At 44.2% G+C, this 19,271-nt stretch overlaps 3 protein-coding genes and 1 pseudogene across 3 annotated transcripts in view; 1 reads left to right on the forward strand and 3 right to left on the reverse strand.

Annotated features, from left to right (window-relative positions):
- The window catches only part of LOC104456963 (TMV resistance protein N-like), a 93,489-nt gene extending 75,752 nt beyond the window's left edge, over positions 1–17,737 (reverse strand). Inside the window, exons 1-4 of the mRNA XM_039299133.1 lie at positions 16,919–17,737; positions 15,377–16,478; positions 14,960–15,256; positions 13,984–14,871 (exon numbers count right to left, since the gene is read on the reverse strand). Of these exons, the coding sequence (XP_039155067.1) occupies positions 13,984–14,871; positions 14,960–15,256; positions 15,377–16,478; positions 16,919–17,382 (2,751 nt within the window). The 5' untranslated portion in view covers positions 17,383–17,737. The remainder of the gene's footprint in view (positions 1–13,983; positions 14,872–14,959; positions 15,257–15,376; positions 16,479–16,918) is intronic.
- On the reverse strand, positions 976–2,972 carry LOC120286706 (annotated as a pseudogene).
- Positions 4,387–6,440, forward strand: LOC120286708 (homeobox-leucine zipper protein ATHB-4-like). Its single transcript, XM_039299144.1, has 3 exons — positions 4,387–4,580; positions 4,933–5,012; positions 5,778–6,440. The coding sequence occupies exons 1-3, from the start codon at positions 4,548–4,550 to the stop codon at positions 5,953–5,955; spliced, it is 291 nt and encodes a 96-aa protein (XP_039155078.1). The 5' UTR covers positions 4,387–4,547; the 3' UTR covers positions 5,956–6,440.
- LOC104438628 (actin-related protein 2/3 complex subunit 5A) lies at positions 7,021–10,543 on the reverse strand. Its single transcript, XM_039299141.1, has 4 exons — positions 10,362–10,543; positions 10,174–10,246; positions 9,992–10,092; positions 7,021–7,437 (listed from the first exon to the last, which is right to left on the reverse strand). The coding sequence occupies exons 1-4, from the start codon at positions 10,460–10,462 to the stop codon at positions 7,302–7,304; spliced, it is 411 nt and encodes a 136-aa protein (XP_039155075.1). The 5' UTR covers positions 10,463–10,543; the 3' UTR covers positions 7,021–7,301.
- Positions 17,738–19,271: the final 1,534 nt, after the last annotated feature.

Raw genomic sequence — 19,271 nt, forward strand, 5'->3', positions numbered from 1 at the left:
CGTGCTTGATTGTCGCGTGGAAATGGATACGAGACGAGTGTACTTGGAACTTTGGAGCGCAGGTTCAGCTTCAAGATTGCAGGATCAGATACAAGAATTACAAATTCACGGAACAATCCCGATGATTGCGTGGCGGCTTCCATGAATTTGACATGATTTCTTACGTCTGCCAATAAATGCATGGTTGTTACATCTTACCATTCGACAGCAAGTGCAGTGAAATGTTTACTTGATATATATGGAAATGAATAATATATTTATAAGCGTCTCGAACGATCAGATCAAATTGACATTGCGGAAAACCGTCATCTATAGCAATCGGGTCCTGTCCATGGGCACCGTCCGTGCAAGCATTTCTCACGATCCTGGGCGATCATAGACCCTTCGAGCCAGCTTCAAGCAATCCAGCCAATGCAGGACCTCTGCATTCGGGCCCCTCTTGACCGCAACACTCAACGCTGTGATCTACACCACGCCCCGGTACCTCGTGATCCTGCCGTGCACTCGAGTGACCGCGCCCAACTTCACCAGGGAAGCCTGGCCATTCGCCACATTGGCAATCAGTCGGACACCTTGTGGGCGCTGGCGGGCGAAGTAGGGAGAGGCGGCGTGGTTGAGCCAGAGGATGCAGGGGATGCAGCCGGTGCCGTTGTCGACCACAAACTTGAGGAAGTGGCCGGGCTTGTGCTCGCGGTGGATGACGACGCCAAGCACCTCAGCCTGCGAAAGGGAGACGCCATTGCGGGAGAAGGTTGGGGTGTCGGGTGGGGATTGGGCCAGGGAGAGGAGGTCGAAGGCTAGGAGCTTGACGTGCACGAGGGACAGTGATTTGTCCATTAGAAAGAGGGGGGAAGGTGTCTATGGATGACGACCGGGGATCGCTGTTTGAAGAGATCTACGTGGGTTGCTGTCGACAGGTCCGTTTGATTTGAAGTGGAAGTGGGACGAGCCTCCAAGGGTATGGAGAACGGATTACCCATGCCAAGAACTGCCCAGATTAGAATCAAAATGCATTTCTTACAGCAGGAGCTTCTTCAATAATTTTCTGATGTCTTCTTTGTACACTGCAACCTCTCTCATTTAAGTAGAGTACGTTACCATACTTGTCTCCAAATATCTAAAACAATAAGAGAAACAATTTAGCTGGTCACGACATATTCATAAACATTGATCAGGCAAGTTCAAAGAGATTGATATGTTGCTCTGGATATAAAAATTCAGATAAACAAGAGACCACTTGGGCTCAAGGACATGACTGACAAAGAGAACAGGTGCATTCTGTTTAAATATTTTCTGTTTTATCAGCATTATAGGTACCTGGACTTTTATATGTCTCGGTCTTGTGATATATTTCTCCAGTAAGATCTTGTCTACGCCAAAAGAAGCAGCAGCCTCACGTTGTGCTCCTAAGAAGGAATCGACGAATTCATTTGCACTTTGAACAATCCTCATACCCTATATGTATGAAGAATAAGTTGTGAGATAGTAACAGCCTCAAGGAAAACGAAAAGAAAAGGAAAGTTAAATGCATTTGAATATGATGTCAAACTCTAGATCTCTAAGAACATTAGATGTATCGGTGATCTTTTCGACAGAGAAAAAAACATACCTTCCCCCCACCTCCTGTGCTGGTTTTATCAAAATGGGATAACCAATCTTCTCTGCTTCCGACCTCATAAAGTCAATGTCCTGTTCATCACCAAGATACCCAGGCACAAGCAGAACCCAGCAGAACCCATTATCTTTTTTGATGCACTGGATAAACATATATTATCATTCAAAGAACAAAGATACAGAATTCTTGTCTCCCACACAGAACCAATTAAGCAGACCCAATTAGTATCGAAACAGTGAACCTACAATGGCAGAAGGTTCCTCTTTCATACCTTTTGTCACCCATGTCTCTAATAGCTGACGCAGGAGGACCAATGAAAGCGAGGCCATTTTCTTCACAGGGCTGAGCAAATTCAGCTGACTCTGACAGAAAACCATATCCTGGGTGGATAGCCTAGTCATCAAAAAAGATAGCCATGCTGAAAGCATGCCCCACACGTACTAACAAATTAGGCAATTGCAATCTACTGAATTGACAGAGATCAGGTTACTATAGAGCAGAGATATCCATAACCCTTCAACCGCTCTTTCAGCCAACAGAAAGCCACCTAACTTGGAAATTAAAGCAACACCCATAAAGACAAGAAACAATTGGAAATATTATTTCGTCCAGAGACTTGGAAACAATTCGACACAGAGAAATGCTCCCTCAGTATTCATCAGGATAGCGTATATAATATCATCATCCATCCAAAATTTGTAGAGTAGCAGTAAGTTCACGGAGGCAACACTAAATGGGAACTAGTAAGCTCCAATACTTGAAGTTCAAATTCTCACAAATTTCCTCCACTGTCACCAATTCCATTCACTCCAAGCTAACAACCACTGCTCTAACGAACACGACCATTTCTCACGGCCAGAATCTAACATGGAATCATGCTACATGCGAAATCCCGTATCCTCCAACCGCAGCGATTACTGGCACTTCAAACGGCAGATAGTTAATTCTCAACCCCTCACCTGAGCACCGGCACGAAGCGCGGCGTCGATGATGGACGCTCCGCTGAGGTAACTGAGGCGAGCCGGAGCGGGACCGATGCGGACGGCCTCGTCGGCGGACCTGACGTGGAGAGCCCCGGCGTCGGCGTCGCTGTAGACGGCGACGGTTCGAACCCCGAGCCTCCTCGCCGTCCTCATGATCCTGCAAGCTGTCTCGCCTCGGTTCGCCACCAGTATCTTCTCGATGGACTTCGGCTCCGAGGTTCGCCGCTTCGGAGCCTCGGCCTCCGCCGCCGCCGGCGAACGGGAGAAGAGCCTCGCCTGGAGGAGCGAGGAGGTTCGACCATGGAGGTTGCGACGGAGGATCAACAACGCCATTGAAGGAGGCATGATTAGTCACAGAGAGAGAAGACTGATGAGTCAACGGCGTCTTCTCCGCTCGGAGAAAATATTAGGTACCCTCAAAGGACCACGTCATCGGTGCTCTGAACGATTCACCGTTCGACACCTGTCCAGCGACAGGTCCACGTCGGCCTCTTCCCTTTTCTCGCGCTTCTCTCTCCTCTCTTGTCTCACTCTCTCCCAGTAACTCGGCGGCTGGTGGCTCGGCTCGGCTGAGCAGAAGAAAGCACAAGCGAATAGATAATAAATGCGCAACATCCCGCTTAAAATTTCTCTCTCCTCACTCAAATATTTTTGGACTCTCTCTCTCCTCGTGAACGAGCTGCACTTCTTCTGTTTCCTTTTCAGCGCATTCCACCCCCTCCGCCTCTGCCTCCCCCTCTCCAAGAGGCCTCGCCGGTCATCTACCTCTGGCACGTCGCCTCCTCCAAGAGCCCCACCAGTCACAGCTGGTTCCCGACCCCCTTCGCCTCCAACGGTTTCCAACGCCGAGATCATTTGTGCTCGCGTTGGTCTCTCGGCAACTTCTGGGCCTCCGTCCGATTGCCTCCCTCCGACGAACTCGTCATCAACTCCGACTCCGAGCCGCCGCCGCCGCCGCCGCCGCCGCCGATGGCGTCCTCCGTCTCTGGCATCTGCTCGTCCACCCCCTCCCTCTGGCCGAAGATACTGCCGGCCTCCGCCGCGAAGCCGTCGGCCTCCGGCAGGAGGGAGGCGGTCTCGGTCTCGTTCCCGAGCGGCGCTAGGCTCCCCGCCGTTGACCGGGTGCTGTCCCTGTCGTTGGTCCGATCGGTCGCGAGGGAGATCTCGGTGCACCTGGGCAGGGCCGACGGCACGGCGAAGAAGGAGAGGTGCGGGCTAGAGGGTTGGAGGTCGCTGTGGACGAGGTACGTGGACTGGCTGCACCAGCACCGGATTTAGGGCTTTTCCTTGGACACGAGCCAATCGGGTTGACGGACGAGTTTGTGGAGAAGATGGAGCCTCGGTTCCAGGCCGCGTTCAAGGCGATGGAGGAGCTGGAGAAGGGCGCGATCGCGAACCCGGCCTGGGTGAGGGCCGCATGGTCGGGCACTACTGGTTGAGGAAGTCGGAACTCGCGCCGGCCCGGTTCTTGAAGGCGCAGATTGAGAGCACACTCGACGCCGTCTGCAATTTCGCTGCCGACGTGGTCAGCGGTGAGGTCAGTTCTGGAATTCCGGTCGTTGTTGCTCTGTGTGGTAAGAGAGTCTGTAGTTCCTGCGTTTTTTTTTTTTTTTCTTTTCTAGGAATCGGTGTGCCGTCGTAGATAAATGCAAGGTAAGCTTGTCAACACGATAAGTCTCTGTTTTTGTAATGGTCTAAACTGTCTCTTATTTGAACTGTTTCTGCAGATTGTAGATGCAATAATCTCTCATGTTGCTTCTTGCAAGAATGTAGCATTGAAAAGCAACAATGTAGTATTGAACACTCCATTGTTGGTGTGCGCTCGCATCTAGACTATGGTGTTGAGTTTAAGGTGTGCTGCATTCGTATACATTCTTTGACCTTTTGAAGATCATAATGGCGATTGCTTGAGAAAATTAATTTTCAGATTCTTGGATGATTTGGTTAGAATGTTGACATTTTCAGCTTTCACTCTTAACCCTGTGAGTGGCAATTTTGGTCATTCTATCACTGATAAATATATGCTCTCTTTAATTGTGCATGAGCATGTAATCACTGCTTATAAACCTGACATGGATGTTTGGTAGGAAAAATTGAATTTAAAGTGCGTTTCTGTCATGAGATTGATGTTTATCTGTAGTTGCCATTTACTGGTAACAGTCGAATTGGGGATTTGAGACCTTTTTCCTGTTTTCCTTTTTGCAATGATTGGATTGAATCACAAATTGGTTTTCATTTTTATTTATGAATAATGAGATCATCTTTAGGTTTCCCTTTGGATGTAATAAAGGGATGGTTTCGATGAGTTTAACTGGAGATTGTTTTGAGTTTCAGAAGCAAAAGCTTGCCTTGGCCAAGCAGCTGAATCTTAGTCCCAGAAAGCTCTGTTTATGGTTTCAGAACAGCCGTGCCAGGTAATTGATAGTTTTGAGTTCTTTTTGCCCAAATACACGGCTTTACATCTGCGTCTCATCTGCATCATTCTGATTATTGTGGAAGAAAAATGTCAGGAGTGGGAGAGAGGCAGGTAGGGTGGGGTGGTTGGTTCTCTCTTAATCATTTGATGGTAGTTCGACAGCGAAGTTGTTTTTCTTTATAGTGAGTGCATGTAATCTTTGGGTCCACATGTATCCCAGTTGGTTCATCTTGCACACGAGGTGTGTGAGCGTGTAGCGGGAGTCCAGTGATGTGACTTGTCACTTAATCTAGGAGTACACTTCGCGTTCTCACTTTAGTATGGAGCACCGATATGTGGGATCCATAAATTCTAAGCCGCCAGGGGAGGAAGCGAAGTTATTAGGAGTACTCAAATACCTAAAATTTTGTTATGCGAGGGCCCCAGTTTAGATTCATGCACTCATGATTTACAATGCAGGTCTGGAAAGCTCTGTTTATGGTTAGGATAATGACGTTGGGTCTTTTGCATCAAAGAATTGGTTTGATGAAGCAGCTTCTCTATGTTAAGTTTGAGCAAATGTGCAATTCTTTTGTCTAATAGCTGCCATCTTGATTTTCTTAATCACATGGAAATGGGCTGAAGATTGTTATTCATACCTTACTAGATTGAGCTGATAATGTGTTATTATCATGCTGTAGTTTGGCACCAACAATCTGTGTGGGGTAGCTCTGTATGAGGATGTACCGTAACATCTTTTTTTCTTTTTACCAATTTGGTGTAGGACTAAGACGAAGCAAACTGAGGTGGACTGTGAGTACCTTAAGAGATGCTGCGACAATCTTACACATGAAAACAAGAGGCTGCAGAAGGAAGTGCAGGAGCTCAGAGCACTGAAGCTCTCCCCACAGCTCTACATGCATATGAACCGTCCCACCACGCTCACCATGTGCCCTTCATGACAGCGAGTGTCTGTTCCTTTGGCATCATTGTCGCCTCCATCTTCATCTTCAGTCACTGCCTCAGTGATTAGCCCCATGGGGCCGGTCCATAATCCTTTTAGTCAGTTTGGACCATCCATCAACCCTTGGGCAAGGCTACAGATGCAACAAGGACTGAACAATTTGCACTCTTAATAGCTTTTCTGACATCTGTGCGGCGTGTGCCAAGGCCTAAAGCAAAGAGAATCAGCTCATCCTGACGATACATTAGCAAGTATGACGTAGAAAGATCCAATGATTGGCAAAATAGAGTGTCTATTGTGCTTTTTGCTGATAATAGGACATTGATTGCTGGGATAGACAAATCTTATCCCTGTTTTTAAGGTCGAAAACATGTAGGAAACAGAAAAGGTGAACGTTAGTTGTTCATGAAACTTGTTCACTTAGGTAATTTGATGATCTATCATGATGTGGGTGATTGTGGAATCTATTCAAATGTTGATGAATCATGGTCTCATCTACCATGTTGGGTCATCAGCTGTTTCAAGCAATTCAATTGTGATATTTGTTGACGGGTGACACAAAATATGCCTTTCGAAAGTAAATTTAGGAGCAAAGTACTGAAACACGGGCAAAAGTTGTATGATGTCCCCTAACCATGGATATGTACATGGCGGTCACATTCTATGATTAGGCAATGACCATATTAGAATACTAACAGTTCTCTTTCATCTTATTGTTTAATAAATCTCGATCGCTGACGACGTTTCTGGTCTAGGAGTAAACTGGTTAAGTTTTTGGAATAAAGTCAATTTCCTAACCAGCCCATTTGGTAGAGCAAGTAGTTACATCACATGGCATATGATGGCGACTTAAGGTGTAATAAACTGATCGAAAGTGAAAAATTTCGGAAATTCAAGCATTGATTGAGTAGGACGAGGTACATAGTGCACATCAGTTGGGTGACTGATACATGAAGTACCTTTCCCATAAGGTGGCTTCAAGAAGTGGAAAAGATGGTTTAGAACACATGCGTATGTTTCGGCTTGTACTTGACCCGGTTTTTACGACTTCGAAGATTCTACACATCACCTCTGTCATGTAACAATGGCCATTTCGTCCTCCTTGTACAATCAATGCACAGAAGTCAGCTACCAAGATGAGCTATGGAGATTTCATTTTATTTCAATTTGACAAATTTGGACTTAATCAAAATGTTGCTTTTGACTGTCTCAGTCCCCAAGTGACGACGCAGAATCGTCTACGTGAAATTTGGATGCAATCTAAACTGTTAATTATCAGTTAGCCATACTGTACAATCATACAGTGGGCACTTTTCTCTCTTCAGATCACGATAGCAATAATCATCATACTGTATTTGTGGTGTCTGCTAGGGAACGAAGTATGCACCCCAAGCCGGCCCTCTCCGTGAGTCTTTCGTGAATCCGCAGGCACTGGTCACAGGTGGGGCGATCCCCTGTAGACAAGCCTCTGTACAAGTATCTGGCAAGCAACGAGAGGATCAAATTAATGAGGTAGGTTCTGGTTTTGCAGATATGCTGTCCGTGGGAAAAGAAGGAAGGCATTAACGAACGAAACGTAGCACACACGAACTACAACAGCGATGGCATTTGCACACTGAATTCTCTTACTACTCACTAGAGAAGGAATGCATGTTTAACTCCATCAAAGGCCTTAACAATAACGGTAATCCAAGCAAGATGGTAACGATCAGATGAGGAATAAATAATACATGGGGAAACTCTGCTCTCCTCGAATCGGACTTATTGGCCAGCCAAACAACAAAACCAATTGGTCAATAAATATATCTACCTTTAATCTCAGTTAACCATGGTAAAATTAGAAGACAATGCTCAATTTGCTGGTCATGAGACCATAGTTGCATGATGAGCCTGAAGGTCAAAGTAAAATACATGTTAAGCGTACATACATAAGGCAAACAATAGATGCCATCAAATCCCATCTACTTAATAACCAGTCCTAAATGACGATGTTCACAGCCGTAAGAACATTCAAGTACTTTGACCATGACCTCAAGACAATTTTTGTTGGATACCATCTTGTCAGTTTAGACTAACTCAAGTATCAATAGCGATAAAGAAACATCCCCAGAGCATTTGCATATAATTCTCCAAGGAGAGTTAGATAATGCTCTAAGCCAGTCTTAAGCATTGACAAGCCAATAAGTCATATTTGCAGTATCCATAGAATAAGATAGGTTTCGAGTGCTGATGAAAAGAAGGAACATGTTCTCCAACCAGAAAGAAAAGTATCGTGCTATCAAACGCAATTTATCTGGTCAAATGACACTGTTATGGACAGGAAGGAATTTTAAATACATTACTGCAGGGAGACTGGGGAAAACAGCATCCAATTGTCTTGTATGATCATTATATGCCAAAATTCAGTGAGTGAGAAGAACACACAAGACGAATGAACATGGTACTACTTTTTTTTCTGGCTGAGTTGTGAAGACTATGGCAAGCCAATAGAGTATGGCACCTTGGTGAAAATGAAATCTAAACCAGAATCCTGCAGTAACAAAATTATTCTACTCCTACTTGAAACCGGCCTTGAGATCAAGTTAACCCCAAAAGTTGTCAATTTAATTCCTCTCCTTCCAATCACTCATAACAGAAATACCATTAGATCAACCTACTCAGAAGTCTCAGGGATTTGATCTAGAAAGGAGATCTTTTAGGACTAGATTGCATGACTAGATTTTGGCACTCAATACAACCAACAAAGAAGCAACCAATAAGGACTTTGTCGATAAAATTTATGAAATGCCTTGTCTAGAATTCAGGGAAAGCTACACGTCATCATTGTTTTGAGACAATCTAAAGCAGGAGTTGCTTCTGCTACTCTAGATCCACAACCACCCCCAAGCATTAACACATATAACCCCAGGACAGGAGCAACTATCATTGAGCATATCTTACCATCTATTCCAAATTGACAACCTTACTTGCCCTGCTTTATCCTCTCCAGTCTATCATTCTTATACTTCGTTTAGAAGGCAGGGATGGGATGAAAATGGAAAGTGGTATTAAATTTCCTCTCTGCGCCAAAGTTTCAAACTTTACCCCAATTTTCCTTCCGCTCCCCTCCTTCCCAAACAAAGCATTGGTACCGATCCTTGGGAAGAGGCAACTAGAATGCCTAATACAAATCACATTGGAGCAATAAAGAAAGTCCAGCTTAGTCTGAGCATAGCCTCTAAAAGGGCTTTTCTTTGGGAATAGGAATCCCTATACACTCTAACTTGACTGCCTCGCATAGTTTAACAAGGTTTGTTCCTTCAAAAAATGGGGTGTCAACAAATAAATAAGTAGAGCAATCACAAGTAGCATAATTCAGTGAATTCACAATACAACAACACAAACATTTTAACAAGGCCTTCAATAGATAGACTATGATCAGCCAAAGCATACAATTAATAGTAGTTACTGGCGCAACCTATTCTTCATAAGCAAAATTGAGAAACTGATAACCTAAACCAAAGTGGTAGGCTATTCCTTAGCAAAGTTATGGTCAAATTCATAAATGGTAATTCTTCCAAGATCACTTCATTAGTTTGAGTTATTCTCACCCAATTATTTGTAGGTTTATTAAATATCTCTACCAAAAGCTGCAGCCACAACAAACAGCTCAATAATTAAGCCCTTCACAACCGATAATCATTAGGCATAATCATCACTACCCAATGAGCCCATGATCCTTATGTTAATCTGTATCAAGGGACTACAGGAGTACTCAAATGTCCCATTTAAAGAACAAGACAGTTGAGTGAAAAGATTAAGCCCTTCACAAACCCCCCACACACAGTAGCATTTCGGCATTGATATCACTTGTGCCTTCAAGCGCTACAAACTTAATGGAAACAAGAAAACCATCCCCTGTGCCTTAAATTGCTACCATCACTCCAAACATTTCAATTCCACGGTAAAGATTACTTAGCAAACACGAAGCAATAAATCCGAACATCGACAACAGATGGGTACGAAAAACAAGGAAAAGACAACGCAACACTCACTTCATGAGGATGTTGTAGTACTCGGGATCCAGGGAAGAGAACAGGGCGTCCAGATCCTTCATCGCCATTATCGCTCTGTGCACCACTATCCAGTTCGCCGACTGCAAAGACCGCGACTTCACCACCCGGAAAGATCTTTGATACAAGCAGCAAACACCCACCAAAAAAAAAACAGGGCAAACCTTGCATCGCTCGTCCCGCGTGTTCGGAGGCCATCCTTCGAGGGCGGTCTTGAGAGCCTCCACCAGCTTCGACCTGCACGCGACAAAACGAAACACAAGGAAATGCGGAGGTGGGTCAGCTCAAAATCAATCCAGCGAAATCGCAGATGGAAAGGCGGCAAGAGAGGGATTGAGGAGGGGAAGTTTACTGCTTGAGCAAGCTCTCGGTCTTGCGGGACTTGTGCTCGATCCTGGAGATGATGGCCTCCGCGTTGTCCGCCTCCACGAAGTCGTCCGTCACCACCATCATTCTGGCGAAGCGCCAAAAAAGTAACTGAATAACCGGCACTTCATATAATGCGTCGGCAAGTAACTGAATCGCCAAATACTCAAAGAAGTTCTTCAAAAAACTTCTCTGTCCCTCCAAATTTTTCCATATCCATAAATTTCAAAATCAGGGAACCACAAGACACATTTTACTGACTTCCACAGAACTTGTCTCTCCACAGATTTCCCTGTGATGGTCTGGTATGGGTGATGGAGTCCCCACATAATCTTTGCATCAGTCAATGACAGGTCGAATATGGAGGATTCAAGGAGAGATGTGGTGGCGGCCATTCTTAAAGGATCATAATTGCATAAGCCACAGCCTCCGCTTCGATGACGCCAGATAAATCTAGTTCAATTTTAGAAGATAACCAGCGAAGCTCACAATCAACCTAGCCTTCAAAATGCGTCGGCGATTATACTCCCGTAGTTACCTTTCGACAGCGAGAGGTCCGAGAACGAGCAACAGCAAAGGAGAACCGTAGACAAACAAGCAGCTTCCTTCCTGATCGAACGGAGCCGAACCTGCGTAGGGAGAGACATCACCGACTGCTTCAACCAGTAGCCTTCGCCAACTGCAGGCGGCACAAACAAGAAAAACCAGAAATCGTATCAGAAAATGGACCTCTAAGATTTCAAGGGAGGAGGGGGCGGGGGATCGGGGATCGGGAATCGATTGACGGAGCGAAGAGAGGCGGCGTTACGGCGGCGAATGCTGGTGAGAGGGGTGGCGACCTCGGGGCGGGTGGACAGGCGGACGTTCCTGGGAGGTAGACGAGAGCGAGCCGGAACGCGAACGACGCAACGACCCATGTCCAGAACCCCGAGCGTGCGCGCTTCTGCTTCTTCGTCTCCGTCTTCTGCTTCGTCGTTTCTCTCTCCTCCATTTTCGGCGTCGTGGTTCGACGCGTTGTTGTCAGGCGCGTAGGCAGAGGCGGAGGAGACAGGGGCGACGGACTCCGACGCCGACGGAGGCAACCGGCGGAGGCGGAGGGCCGTCGGCGTCGCGTTTCGCTGGAAGAGAGGCACGACTTCGCGGAGGGGGGAAGAGGGAGAGCAGAGCGAACGTCGCGAGAGGGAGGAGGAGGAGCGTCGGCCTCAGCGTGGGGGCGATGGAAGCAACCAGCGGATGCGGAGGGGAGAGAGAGAACGCAGGTCTCGATCGTTCTCTGTTTGTTCTTCTGCGAGGAGAGAGAAAGTGAGAGAGAGAAAATTGCAGAAAATTTAACTAGGAGAGAGAAATCTTTTGGGCGGGAGTCATATGACCTGTCTTTTCTTCTGCAGCGAGCCGAGCCGAGGCAAGCCGAGCCCGCCCCTATTTTATCGTGAAGAGAGAGAGGAGAGAGACAGAACTGCTGAAACAGAGAAGTGGACGACGTGGACTGACACATGGACAGGTGTCACACAATGAATCGTTTAGAGCACCGATTACGTGGCACTGTTAGGGTACCCAATATTTTCTCCTCGGCTTGGGACGGGTAGCGAAGAGGAGGATGATGCTTTTATGCGACGTCGTTTGAGTGGAGAGAAGAGTTCGGATTTGCATCTGACGTGGAGATGACCTGGCATTGCAACTTTGAACTGGATAATCCCACTGCTTTGCCCCCGCTCGAGTCAACAATCAAATCCTCTCTCCTCCTTTCGGGTTTGCTTATATCTGTTCACTTCCAATTTGGCAGGGTTATGGGAAGGATGGTCTGCGCATTAGAGACCTTTTGGCCTAGTTGATATGCTCCTCATGCCGGATTGTGCAAGTTCGCTTCATGTCAGTTGATGACTATATTCCATGACCATATGCATCTCTCTCTCTCTCTCTCTCACTCTTCGGTTTCAATAGGAATGGAGAGGATTGGATGTAGGTGTTGTTGATGAGATAGAGAGAATGGTCGGAGTGAGGGGATGTGAATTGGAATGAAGATACAACGTCAGTTTCGTCGCACGGAATAGCCATTTCACTAGAGATTGGTGGGTGACATTGCTGCTTCACATTTGTTTGAAGTTGTCTTTCAGTGTGTGAGGTATTGGCTGCATAAAACTGCTACGGAAGCTTGAGAATCAACACGGACATAATAAGACACTTAATGTGATAACTAGGTTAAAATGACGTGTCTGATTAACAAAAAGAAGTGGAGGGAATGCAATCTGTCTAGTAACAACAGAGGAATCAACTAGTCTTCCCTGCGAGGACCTTTTGATATTTGACGCAATTAGATCGACACTTCCGAAAAGAGAAGATCACATTAGATTGAGCAAAACTTACCATCTCAAAATTATCGAGCTTAAGTATTGGCATCATTGATTGGATGAAGAGATGCGATAGAGGTGAGGTCTATGTGATGAGTTTCACAAAGCAACTTGGAAGACCGTGATCATTCAACAAGCATCCACTTAATTCTGGATTAACGCACTCCGCATCACGAATCACAAAAGAAAGAAAGGGAAAAAGGAAAGCTCCTCAAATTCAACCATGTCGGTAGCATGATATGAAACCCGTATTTCATAATGATTCTGAATGTGAATCGAAGGAGCAGACAATCAAAAATATCTAGTAGGGATCGAAACAAGGGAAAAGCAAAATGCATCAAGATCCATCATCCGTTTAACTTGAACTTTTTTTATATATAGCTTTCTCGTTCGCGCGGTCTTTCTCTATATCTTTTTTGTCTGTACGATGACCCCAATATTAGCTTCTTCATCGAGTTGTAACTTCGACAGGGACTTCCTCCGACACAACTGCTGTACGGTAAGAGTTCGAAGGGAAGCCCTTTGTGAGATTCATGTTCTGTTTCACTTAAACTGTCTTCTTCCTCGGTGTCTATCCAATTGTCTTCTTCTGAGTCTCTTTCCTCCGAAGCCCAATTTGTTTCATTCGGCTGAGAGAGCTTTTCTTTGTTAGATTCATCATCTGTTTCACTTGAACTTTCTTTTTCCTTGGTGTTTTTCCAATTGTCTTCTTCTGAGTCTCTTTCCTCCGAAGACCGATTTGTTTCATTCGGCTGATGGTGTTGGAGCACGATCCTCAGATCATCCTCCTCTTGCTCGGTTATAGCACGGAATCCCCACTTAATCAATCTTCCTTTTGATACACTGAGGCGAACTCGGAAATGGCTCCAATCGTCTCGCGGAAGCTCCCCTTCTATATGCAGCTCGCTGCGTGGCAAATATTCAATCCACACGTTATCAGATTTCATTGAACGAAATCCTCGCCGTTGATCAAACCACCCTTTGCCATCAATTTCGACGTGACATCCAGCACCAACCGCTTTTCCTTCCTCTGGGCCAAGAACAATACAGAGTGCTATTCCTAAGAACTTGTCACTCAAGTCCCCGGGAACCATGAAAGATATGGAACTTTCTTTACAGTGGAGAAACAATTCTGGCATCTCTCTCCCACTCAGTTCAATATCAACACGTCTCATCTTCGGGAGCTCCTGTCATACGAATAGTTCGCATATCAAGCACTCATAGTTAGTGAGAGAGAGAGAGAGAGAGAGAGTCTCTAACCTTGCGTGATAACACATGAGCCGTACTTGCCCCTTTGCGGAATAATTCACGACATGATGACACGTCAACGTCAAGGTAGTTGGAGGAGAGACTCGACAAATCTGGAAATTCCTGTAGAGATCTGCAACCACGTGCCCGTAGGATATGCACATTTGGCGGAAGCTGAGGAATCTTTTGTAGCTGTTTGCATTTATTGACCCACAGGTGTTCCAAATCGTGGTATTTGTTGATGCCTGTCGGCAGATGAGTAAACTTGCTTCTGGAAAGATCTAGGTGCCCCAAGTTGGGAAAACAGGAAGAACTCTCAAGGAACTCCACTTCTAAGAGATTGCAGCCATCAAGATGTAGCCGGTGTAAATTTCGGAATCCTGGATTGCCATTAGGATTGGTTGAATCCTCCGAGTTCTCTGGAAACGTGACAAAGTTGGAGCAGCCGAGATCCAGATGCTCGAGATTTTGCAACTTATAGACACTTGATGGGAGCGTTGTGAGTTTTTTGCATTTTCTTAACTTTATTATCTTCACGGAGACAAGATTTTCAATTGATGTAGGCAGTTCTTTAATAGCCGTCCAACCTAGATCAAGCTCTTCTAGATGTTCCATCTTTCCTGGTATATCGGAGAACTTCTCGAGTTTAGAGCAACCAACGAGATCGAGGGCTTGAAGAGATTTTGCCTTGAGTGTGTGAGGAAAGTTAGTGAGGTTAAAGCAAAATTGTAGTGACAAAAATTTTAACTTGTCATGACACGCCACGGATTGGTGAACCTCCACCAAGCTTTCGCACCCATCAAGATTCAAGCTCTCCAGATTTGGAATTGATGAAAGGTCAGGAACACTAACCAGAGACTTGCATTGACGGAAATTGATGTACTTCAAACATTCAAAATTCTGGGGAAAAAATACCAATAAAATTATTAAGCTCTGAAAATATTTGTAGTTATAAAAAAGGGAAAAGCTAGTTATCACTAGTGCTAACCTTAAATTTGCCGTCTACTTGTCTGATGTGACTTTTCTGGATATCAAGTCCAACAAGCTTCTTCTGAACAGAGCCAAATTCTAGAAATGGGGCATTGGACCATTCAAGCCATCTCAGATTGTTGGGGAGATAAATCGGATCTTGCGATGAGCTATGCACTTCTTTCAAAATGAGCATTCTCAACATTTTCATGTTTCGGAAAGCATAAGGACTTATGGTTCTCTCTTCGGGAATCATTGTTCTTCCCCTTTTTAGTGCGGGCAAGTCCAATACTATGGCCTTTACTGCATTCACTCCCTATCCATGACAAAGCAAATTCAGTTGTCACACAAAATTTTCATTAAGATTTAGATATACTGTCCAAATCAAAGTAACATAAAAATGAGAAATAAGAATTTTTACATAAACATCTCTTACCGTGTCTTCACATAGAATGTCCTGAACATCTTCCAAAAGCCATAATCTACTGCGCTTCCTAGGATCATTAGTACATTCCTGATTAACAATATTCTGACCCATCAACTGAACCAAATCATGCATTTGCAGGGTCCCATGCTCATTTCTTATCAAAGACCTGTCAATGAGAATTTCTATTCCTATAGTTGTCTCAAAGCCACAGCCATCAAGAACATTTTTGATGTATTCTATACTTTTTCCCTTAAAGAAACAAGCAAAGTCAAGGAAAATCTCCCTCTCATTCTCCTCCAATCCATCGAAGCTTATCTTCAAAACTCGGTCAATGTATTTGTCAGGACTATTGGAGAGTTTACGCAGTGCACTTTCCCATGCTGGTTCATTTCTTCCACGTAAGAATGAGCCCAACACTTCAAGAGCTAATGGAAGGCCACTACCGTAATGCAGTGCTCTATCTATGAGATCCTCCCTTATTTCAACTTTCTTGCCGTTTGGAAAGGCATGCCAAACAAAAAGGTCTCGCGCCTCATCATTCTTTAAAGTTTCAACTTCATACACACAATTTTTGCAATGAGAAGAAGTAAGCAAATGTCGATCCCTTGATGTTACAAAGATTCTACTTCCTTTGCCAAACCAGTTGCCTTGTCCAACTAATGCATTCAGTTGATCCAAGTGATCAACATCATCAAGAACCAGGAGAACCTTCTTGTGACAAAGTTTTTTTCTTATCAAACTACTTCCTTCACCTTCACTATAGACCGTTAGATGTCTACGAGATGTTTGAGAGAGAAGTCTATTTTGCAACTTAACTAGACCATTGCATTTGTTTGAAGTTTCTCTAACTCGGTCCAAAAAAATAGCTCCCTGAAACTGTGTTTCAATAGCATTATATATCGCTTTAGCAATTGTCGTCTTCCCTATTCCTCCAGGTCCCCATAGACCTATCATGAGAACATCATCACCATCTGACTCTTTTTGTGACAATGATATTAGTTTTTTAACTTGGGAATCTATTCCAACCAGATACTCAGCAACATGCAAGGGTGTTCGCTCTAGATGAAGTGGTAATTCCTTTACGATGCTTTGTATGACCTCTGCTTCATCTCTGATGAGCACTCAAAAGAAAGAGAAACATGTTTTAGCATTTCAAAGCCATGGCAGGAATTCAACCTCTAGGGTCATAAGGAAAATTAGATAAGATTAGCAAATAATAAGATGAAAAGGAGTAACACATTAGGGTACCTGCGCCTGAAGACAAAATGACTCGGATACTATGGAATGCACGATTTATCTAAAACAAAAATTTCTCATCGTCCAAACAGAAAGAATCGACTTCAATCAATCTGCTAGCTTGAAGTTTTAATATTCAACTACTGTGTCTACTGTCTTAGCATATCTCCGCATTGTATCTTCAGTTAAAAAAGACCGATTTAACAATATCCATCAGTTTTTCCGCTGTAGGTTCTCTGCATACAATTTGACATATAACAAACAAGCACCAGCTAACAATGGCAGAGCAGTGCATCACATCAATTACTTACTTACCCATCATTGCAAACCCACCCAGACAAGCTACCGGCATCGAAGAGAACTTTATTCCATGTCTCCACCGTCTTCAGATCCTTCTCGGAATCGGAGTCATGCTTAGCCATAGCTCTCCCATGCACCTTCATCCCCCTTCTCACACCTCTTGGTTCGACTTTGTAAAACACTGGCCACACAATCAGCTCCTTCCGTGCCTTGCACTCCATGATCTTCGCCAACTCTTCCAAACACCACCGCGAGGAAGCATAGTCCTCGGAGAAAATGATGATGGCGACACGCGATCCCCCGATCGCCCTCATAAGCGCCGGCGATATTTGCTCTCCTTTCCTAAGCTCCTCGCTATCCACAAAAGTGTATATCCCTTTCTGATCCAGAGCTGCATAGAGATCACGTAGGAAGGTGTTGCGGACGTCCGTGCCTCTAAAACTCACGAACACATGGTAATTCTTTTCGGAAGAGGCCATATATCAGGAACTTGGGACAAAAACAAGAAAGAGAGATCAAGAAGGTTGGCTCTGTGGACTCGTTTCTATTCAAGGATTACGAAATATGATCAGTCTATCCCGTTGGATCACACTCACAATTTCAGGAGGCTAGAAAGAGGGCATAGAGGGATCTTCCCTTAATAAATCCCTTATATAGAGAATGTTGAAGCTTAAAAGGAGTAAGAGCATTGAAGAAAACGCGTGACGGACGATGGCTTTTTGCCCCCAAAAAGATGCGTGAAGACTTACTTTAGACGAGGTGGAGCTTGCGTCGATGGAAGAGGGATGGAAAGATGAAAGCAGGATCTCTAACTGTTCTTGATAAAGATGAGGAAACACCCCGGAGACTTTCGGTGAGGGAATCTCTACGCAAAACTGGTACGAAAAAGATGGCTGAGAAACTCAAAAAGTTAAGAGCGAGGGAAAATGAGAGGGAAGAAGGCGGGAAGATGACCCCCTCGCTAAAGGACAATTTGGCGGTGAATTATTTGACTGAACGAACTGTAGGAAAAATTAAAAGAAAGATGAAATGGGAGATTAAATGCAAAGGTACGTTCTTGGTAATTCTACTCGCCTTGCTGGACCCGCTGATCATACAATGTGACTTTCGTGGAAGTTGCCCAAGATATTTCCAAGAACTATGCAATAGCAAGTGGAGAACCCTGACTGCTATTAGTCAAATCTAGTGAAATAGCTTCGGCGCTCCGACACACTTTTCTACCCACCTAATCAAACTCGTTATAGGTATAATGATTAGAAGATATTGTTGATGAATTAACCAAATCACTACATATTATTTTTTTTTACTTGTGAGTAGACTACTTTTTTTTCGAAGGATTTTCTAGTTCGATATTAAGTTACTTCAAGGTACATCAATATATGATAGATGAGATAAGTTACTTCAAGGTACATCAATATTTGATAGATGAGAAGTCAATGAACTTTCACAAATAGTTTATGAATAGATTACTTATAATGCGGAGGAAACCATAATGAACAAAGATAATGTCGCCAAATAAGGAAATTCACATGACAAAAATAAGTAAAGTGTAATGATTAAAATAATTCAATCCATAAATACATAAAATTTAAGAGTCAAATTTACTTAATGGCAACGATAAAAAGGAACTATCAATAAACGACTATATATTGCCAATGACGAGCTCGTGCAAATAGAAGGCATCTTACAACATTTGATTTCTGACTTTAGGGTATACCTACGATTTTGTCTCAAAATCTTTTTTTTTTTTTTTACTGATGTAGTATTTATAGAAATTAATTGCTTGTTTTCAAGCGTGGAACATTATATGTTGTTGTACCATGCATCTGGGGTAGAGGGGACTTAATTTTGGCTAAAGTAATAAGGCCTTGTCACTATAATAACAGGTGCACCATATTTTAGTAAAATTAATTGCGATAAGCTTGTGGGGGCCTGTGCAAAGCAAGCCTACATAGGGTTCAATCAACGATGATTGCGACAGGGCATTGGCGACCTATGCGAAGCAAGCCTACATTCACGAGGCTAGAAAGAAGGCATGGCGAGATCTTACCTTAATAAATTCCTTATCTCGAAAATGTTGAAGTTTTTAAAAGGAGCGAGAGCACTGAAGAAAATGCGTGACGATGGCTTTTTGCCCCAAAGGACATGTGAAGACTACTTTAGACGAGGTGAAGTTTGTGTCGATTGGCTCAAAAAAAAAAAAAAATTGTGTCGATGGAAAGATAAACTAGTACGAAAAAGATGGCTGAGAAACTCAAAAAGTTAGAAAAAAAAAAAAAAAGGTTAGATGAGAGGGAAGAAGGCGGGAAGATGAGAGGGAAGAAGGCGGGAAGATGAGGGGAAGAAGGTGGGAAGATGACAACCCCTC

Source organism: Eucalyptus grandis, chromosome 8 (assembly GCF_016545825.1).
Source record: "Eucalyptus grandis isolate ANBG69807.140 chromosome 8, ASM1654582v1, whole genome shotgun sequence".
NCBI lineage: Eukaryota > Viridiplantae > Streptophyta > Magnoliopsida > Myrtales > Myrtaceae > Eucalyptus > Eucalyptus grandis.